The sequence below is a fragment of the Rhagoletis zephyria genome, unplaced genomic scaffold, assembly GCF_001687245.7.
Source record: "Rhagoletis zephyria isolate East Lansing unplaced genomic scaffold, Rhagoletis_zephyria_1.1 Rzeph_scaffold_03097, whole genome shotgun sequence".
In the NCBI taxonomy this organism is placed as follows: Eukaryota; Metazoa; Arthropoda; class Insecta; order Diptera; family Tephritidae; genus Rhagoletis; species Rhagoletis zephyria.
Window position 1 is genome coordinate 5849 of NW_016160181.1, and position 7914 is coordinate 13762.

The 7914-nt window shown below is 44.8% G+C and overlaps 1 protein-coding gene across 1 annotated transcript in view; it reads left to right on the top strand.

Annotated features, from left to right (window-relative positions):
* Positions 1 to 5926, top strand: part of LOC108368386 (cell division cycle and apoptosis regulator protein 1-like) — a gene marked incomplete at its 5' end in the record, with an annotated part of 9013 nt that extends 3087 nt beyond the window's left edge. The window contains 4 exons of the mRNA XM_017623238.1: positions 4086 to 4657; positions 4717 to 4907; positions 4970 to 5205; positions 5268 to 5926. Coding sequence (XP_017478727.1) covers positions 4086 to 4657; positions 4717 to 4907; positions 4970 to 5205; positions 5268 to 5687 — 1419 coding nt within the window. The remainder of the gene's footprint in view (positions 1 to 4085; positions 4658 to 4716; positions 4908 to 4969; positions 5206 to 5267) is intronic.
* Between the last annotated feature and the right edge of the window lie 1988 nt (positions 5927 to 7914).

Below are 7914 nucleotides of genomic sequence, written 5' to 3' on the forward strand. Positions count from 1 at the left end.
ATAGACGATTCGACATTCTGCACAATGAACGACGACGCACTCACCAGGACTGGTCTGATAAACAGCATATCATGGCGACCTATTTTGACTTTGGCATCAAACCATCTGCCCATAGTCATCTCGATCGATAAACCCACCGACTTTGCTTTGCTGAAAACAGTTTCGCTGCTCTCCCCACACCAACCGACGTCCACCTTGGTAAACGTAAGTTCCGCAGGGCTATCACCGCTGCTGCAGCTCGCTTCGTACAGGCAGGATGCATCACGGACCCACGTCCAAATTTCCCTGCCGAAGCGGATGTTCTAGCCGATGAACGTGACAGCCTTCGTCAGGCGGATCCTGGAGATCCCCGTATCAGGGTTCTCAACGCTGAGATTCGGCAACTAGTGAACGTACATAAGCGGAAGAAGTNAGAGATCCCCGTATCAGGGTTCTCAACGCGGAGATTCGGCAACTAGTGAACGTACATAAGCGGAAGAAGTGGGAAGAGCATCTGAAGACCTGTAACTTGACCTCTGGTGTGAGTAAGCCTATGTCAACCGTGAGGTCACTGTCCAATCCGACGAGAGAGTCGAAATTTCTTTCTTCGACCATGCTTCGCCGGACCCGGAGCGATGCGTGAGCTATTTTAGCCGGCNTTGTCCAATCCGACGAGAGAGTCGAAATTTCTTTCGGCGACCATGCTTCGCCGGACCCGGAGCGATGCGTGAGCTATTTTAGCCGGCAGTCAAGCGTCGAGTGACCAGAAGGCTGCACAAACTGCCAACAACATGTGCCTCCCTTGCTTTCACTGACGGTGAAGTTCAGGTGGCCATCGTGAAGGCGAAAGCCGCTAAAGCCATGGTTCCCGACGGAATATGCATGCTGATGCTATAAAATTTGGGTCCTGCGGGAGTAGCGTACATAACGGAGGTCCTCAATTTGTCAGTGGCCACTCTCATCATCCCAGCCATCTGGAAGGTGTGAAGAGATTGGTCCTACTGCTCAAACCGGGGAAACCCGCCAACAAAGGAGATTCGTATCGACCGATAACACTCCTTTCCCCGGTAGCGAAGATACTTGAGGCCTTGCAGGTCCCGTGTTTCACGAACCACCTGACCCCAGCGAAGCATCAGCATGGTACATGCACAGTACAACAACAGCACTTAACGCCATAAACACTCAGATAACTCGTGGCCTTAACCGTAACCGTCCCTGTGAGAGAACGATTCTAGTAGCGTTGGACTTGTCAAAGGCGTTTGACACCGTCTGCCATTCCACNTTGTCAAAGGCGTTTGACACCGTCAGCCATTCCACACTACTACAAGATATAGAGGCTTCCTCTCTCCCACAGAGGCTCAAACGGTGGTCGGCAAATTATCTGAGTGGTCGAACTCGTCCGTAACGTTTACAGACAAATCAAGCAAACTAAGGAAAATAAAACAGGGGGTTCCACAGGGTGGTGTCCTTTCCCCGCTACTGTTCAACTTTTATATTTCAAAGCTCCCTCAACCACCATCGATAATCTCGATTATCTCTTACGCCGACGATTGCTCGATCAATGCGACTGGGAATGGAATTGATGACTTGTGTTCGAAAGGAAACGGGTATCTCTCCGAGCTTTCTCGCTTCTTCACTGCAAAGTGTCTAGCCCTCTCACCTACGAAATCCTCTGCGACCTTGTTCACCACCTGGACGAAGGTCAGGCTACCGCTGGGAATTCACTTCGATGATACACCAATTCCGACGGTGAATAACCCCAAAATACTCTGAGTAACATTCGACAGCCTGCTCTCCTTCTCTGCCGGCCGGTCGGTTTTAAACTACGCAGCACCAGTGTGGTCGCCGGGGACCTGGAGGGGCAAGGAGCATAACAATGCTCTGCAAGCAGTTTCTGGTTGGGAGCCACAGATGTGGCCACCCAAACTGACAGCTGCTCGCAGAAGAGCCCTCGCCTAGACTCGTCAGGAGGCATCTATACGAACTGACGGACGAAGTCCAGAGGTTCATTAAGCAGCCTCTGGACCCGCCAGCATACCGACAGGCCCTGAACGGCATTCACAGGGACTCTAGGCCTGTGAATGCCGTTCTAAGCACACAACCACCGGACATTGACGACGGAGCTTCATCTGCCTCGGACCACAAGAACCACAATAGCCCAACTTCCCTCTGGCTACTGCAGCAGGTTGAACTCATACCTGAGCAGACTAAACTCGGATGTCGGAAAACCCGACAACCCTAACGACTTTGTCCCTGTGGACCGACCCTGTGGAGGCTGCGCGCTTCTTAGGGCTGCCGTTAGTGGAACTTGACGACAACGACTGAGATATCAACCGATCTGGGCGGGGTTGTTGTAGCCGCTACAACAACAAGCCCCATATCTATCTATCTATAGTAACATGGCTGACGATGACCGTATCGTCACTTTTACTGACTGACTGATTAGGGCGGCTATCGAGTTCAACACCGGACAGGAAGACCAACGTAACTGTGGTGTCTGCGTTGAGCTGCGCAGGTGGACTGGGGTAGCCGTGGAGGCTGCTCTATTTGAGCAGCAGGGGCCAGAAAATATATGGTCCACTGCCGATGTGTCCGTAGTCCTGAGCAGACTGTGAGGTGGTTCCACCCCTCGCAAGCATTGCACTTGACTGAGGTGGAGTTGCGGTGTAGTCTCTGGCATACCCAGCAGGTGTAGGTTTATGGCCCTGGGTTTGACTAGAAGCCAGCCCTGAGGAGAAGTATACGTAACAAATGTAGCCCTATGGACGACCAACTTCTGAGATACTTCGCCGACCTAAACGGGGTTAGATCGCCGAAACAACAGCCCTTGGTCGAGTAAAACCCGACTCATTCCGTACGTAGAACCGGATGTCGTGGGAATGAGGTTCATCTGCCTCGGGAGACAAGAACCACAATAGCCCAACTTCGATCTGGCTACTGCAGCAGGTTAAACTCATACCTGAGCAGACTAAACGCCCAACAACCTTAACGCCTATGTCCCTGTGGACCGACCCTATTGAGGCTGCACGCTTCTTAGGGCTGCCGTAAGTGGAACTTGACAACAACTGAGATATTAACCGATCTTGGCGGGGTGGTTGTAGCCGCTACAACAACAACAACAACAACCAAGGTAACTTACGTTCCTACGACAGTCGGGTCTACGTAACAAAAGGACCCAGGTTAATATCTGCCCAAGGACTGTCACTTCACCATCATTCCCCAAAACCTTACAACAACAAAAGTTACAACAAGCAACGTAACTTAAGATCCGCTCTGGCCTTAAGACTCATGTGCCCTGGGGCATCTATTCGACCTCTACAGGTAGAAGCGCAAGTCCCCCCCATACTGATTGTGTTTTCTTTGCCTGGTGTGGGGCAATGGGCTTGTGATGTCGCCTGATCATCACTTACATAGCGGAGCTCAACCAGCCATTCCTGGGAGGTGGTCTCATAGCTATTAAAGACCATGTTCAGCCACACGTATGCCATCCACTGAACCAGACGGACTAAAGGCCGGCACAATTTTAGATGCTTCAACTCTAGCTTATTCAGAATATAACATGGTCTGGTATAATCAAAGTCCAATATATAAGATATCAAACACGACACTGGTCACCTATTCCCACGACTACTTAAACCATCTCATCTAAATGGCCTCTCCTCATTGTCCAATCCTTTCAAAAATTTCAGTCTCCTGGGCCTGTCATTAGAAAAGCTTGACGACAACACACACCTCTTGACAGAAATAGAAAACCTCGAAATGTATACATATATGCATTCCGCGGACTTGGCGTTCAATTTGTCCAATGGGAAATAATAATGTAACCGTAATCGATGTCAATGATCACAAATACATATGTTATTGGTTTTACTAGATTTAGTTTAGGAACTTTAGAATCAGGGCTTTAAAAGTATTGAGTATATTGATATCACATCGATAAACACTTGAGCAAGGGTATTGACTAAACAACATTAATCATGCCGATAATTGTGTCGGTCATTATATAAATATCGTCAAACACAAGAAATCCTTTTGTGCTTTTTGACTCAAATCTGATTAAAAACATAGTATACTTTAGTAAAATTTTCTACTGTGCTATTCTAAAGGTTTCAATTTTTGCCGAATTATTTAACGAGATGTTAATGCGCGATTTCGGCTTCAATATCTACAAAGAGATGTACCTTTATAACGATGAAAAAGCCGATGCGGCAAAAGATAAAAATGATGATGAAACCAACAGTGGAAATAAAACAGAAGATGGTCAAGCCATGGAAGTCGATGAAGAGTCTAAAGCAACCACAGATGTAAAACCCAACGCTGATGGTATCGCAGAAAAATCGGTATCGGAGCGTAGAGCTTCAAAACGTAGTGTTGATGTTGAAGCCGATACCGAAACGCCATCTAAAAATACGAATGACCGCAAACACAAGTCCACAGCAGCCACTAACGGCAAGGAAAGGGAGAGGGACCGTGAAAGAGAACATGCTTCTGACAAAAAAATGATTGTTGTGAAGCCACATCTTTTACTGTCTTTTATTTATTTCGACACTACTCATTGTGGTTACATATTTGAAAAGGATTTGGAGGATTTATTCACCGTTTTGGGTTTAAATTTATCGCGTGGCCAGATACGCAAGATGCTTGGCAAACTCTCTATACGACAGGCATTTTATTACCGGTAATATGCTTAGATAAACACAAAATATTCCTTTATATTCAATGAATTGTTAATTTCAGAAAACTCACCGAAAAGGAGGAATCTAAAGAGGCACCACCCAAAATTGAGGACGAAGACGATATACCCAGCGAGGAGTTAAAGAAAATCGCTCTGGGAAACAACGTCTATTTACCACTTGAAAATGAGCCAAGCACCAGCGGAAGAATTGTAGAAAATGCTACCGCTTCCAAAATCGATACAGATGATGACGGTAGTTATATGATTTTATAAATTTGTTGGATATTTCCATTCAAGTTTGCCGTTAATTTTCAGGTCTCGTCAATTATAATGGAATTGTTATCCACGTTGGCAAACTATTGGAACAAATCAAGCGCACCGAAAAGAACTATGGCGACTTGGAAAAATTGTACAATGATCTCCGAAAACAGCACACTGACTTGCAGAGAGATCATAACAAGTCTAGCAACAAAGTCAAAGACTTGCAGTCCGAGGTTAAAAGTTTGAGTCGGAAACTTTCCGATACAGATCAAGATTTATTCGCGTTGAACGTAAGTACTTATAATTGAATATTTTTCCTTTAACCGGATAGTAATTTCCAACCTAATTGCAGCGTAAATATAGGGATCAACACGGTACACTATCCGCCATTTACCATCGTGTAGCACCCTACTTTAGAAGTGAAAAAGACAAGGATCATAAATCAGATAAGGACGGAGAAAAGGATGCAAAAGATAAAACTAAAGATAATGACAAGTCAGGCAAAGATAAGGAGAAGGAGAAGGATAAGGATAAGGATAAGGATAAGGACAAAGAAAAGGAGAAGGGCAAAGATAAGGAGAAGATTAAGGAATCTGGCAAAAATGTTGAAAAGAAAACTGAAGGCAGCGATGCCAAGGATAACAACGAAGAAAACGAAGCCGCTGCTGAAGAAGAGGAAACTGCAATAGCAGTAGAAGAGCAGAATGACCACGATGAAGAAGAGGAGCCAGAGGAAGAGGTTGAGGAAGAAGAAGAAACAAATGAAGATTAGGAATGCATTTATTTTAGGAGTTGAGCTGGATTTTTCCGTGGACACATAAACATTTTATTAATATTGGCAATTATTACCCTATGACTGCATAAGTTATTTTTAATCACTATTTACGTAACTATCCTTTGGAATACATGTAAGTGCATTGTGAATTAAATGCATACATACGATAATGATATTCAATGGATTTGTAAAAGTATGTAGTTTCAAATAAAGAGCTGCAACGGCTAGACTACGAATTCCTTATTTATAAATTCGAAAACCAAATACATTAACTTGTAAAATAAACTTTTAAAATATTGTGGGAAACGTCCGAAACCTAATCCACACTCCGATATTCATTTAGTTAATGAATTGACGCGTCGTTCCTAAATTGTTGGCCCTTAACCGTAAAAAGGAAGTTAATTAATAATGAAATATTTAATTATTTTCTAATTGCACATTTTTGGGTTACACGGAGACATACATTCATATAAGGCCATTCGAGCCAGAGGAGCCTATCTACAAAAAAAAAACTTCTTTTTAGTAATAATATTTTAAAGGAGGATCTATAAATAATAAATACGGTCATTTACTGATGAAAGGTTCATTGACCTATGCGTCCGACAAATTATAGCAAAATAAACCTAACCTTCGATTATAGTAATGCATTTTGAGCTGTACCTCTGGTTCTCAAGGCCTCACGTGTACATAGTATGTACATACATAACGCACCCTAAATCAAAAACAGTCACAATTCAAAGTCAATGTTTTTATTTACGACATAATTCAGTAAACGACTGTCGATGCGAACGACTTACGACTACCATAATAGCGGTGAATGAATGTTTCCACGTCGTTACTGTCTTAATTTGAAAATGGAGGATTGCATTATATATTACCGATAAATGTCGATAACGGCAACGATGATGCCCAATTATCATTTTTATTCCGTTTTAACGTCAACGCCAATAGGAACAGGGCCGAGTGCCTCCGCTTAGGACGGCCCCGGGAAAACTTTTAACGGACTATGATTTGAGGCTATGCACTTGGAATGTCTGGACTCCTCTTAATGGGGAATGCGCCTCCACGGATGGTTGATGTCCTTGTGAAGACTATCAACCCAATTCTGAATACTCCCGGGGAGTTTGTTCTCCGGGGATTTGTTTCTCCCGGGAAAGAAATCCTCTAATAATTAACTCCCAGGGAGTAGCATTTTCCTCGAGAATTTGGGAGGAAATTCGAACTTCGAAGGAGCTGTTTCTTGACAGCTCAACTCCGCCATTTAAAGTAAAAAATCCTCTTGAGAATTGGGGAAGACTAAAAGCATGATTATGACAACTTAACTTAACTTATGATTATGGTTATGGTTCCGTGCGCAGAAGTGGAAAACTTTTGACTACCGTTCACCTGGTAGTGGCCAGAAGCGATTCTTGTGCGTACGGTTGAAATCGCAGCTCACAACGTCCAGATAATCCACGTATCCTCTGGGTAGCAACCAAACACCCATTTGGGAGCGAGCTAAAGTGAGAAGGCGTAAAACTTCGTGTGCGCTGGGTTTGGGTTCCGCCACGGTAAAACCCCGCCCAATGAAAGAGAAAAAACTGTCGGAAAATTCAGCCTCCACGACGAAACGTCCGATAACGGACTGAGGCTGATCGACTTCGCCGGGGCCCGAAACATGGTAATATGTAGTACTAGGTTCCAGCATAAGAAATCCACCAAGCTACATGGCTATCTCCAGATCGAAAAACGAGAAACCAAATCGATCATGTTGTGATAGACGGAAGGCATGCTTCAAGCGTTTTAGATGTACGTACACTCCGAGGGCCAAACATCGACTCGGACCACTATCTTGTTGTAGCCAAGATACGCACCCGCCTCTGTGCAGCAAAAAATGTGCGCCCAACAATGCAAGGAAAGCTCAACATCAGATTAAAGAAATCACACGAAAGGGAGTCCCCTTGTCTGAAACCTCGTTTGGTATCAAACGGCTCGGAAAGGTCCTTCCCTATTCTGACGGAGCTGGTGGTATTGCTCAACGTCATTTTACACAGCCGTATTAGTTTCGCGGCGATACCAAATTCAGACATCGCGGCATAAAGGCAACTTCTCTTCGTGCTGTCGAAAGCGGCTTTGAAATCGACAAATAGATGGTGTGTGTCGATCCTATTCTCGCGGGTCTTTTCCAAGATTTGGCGTATTGTGAATACCTGATCTATGGTGGATTTTCCAGGCCTAAAGCCAC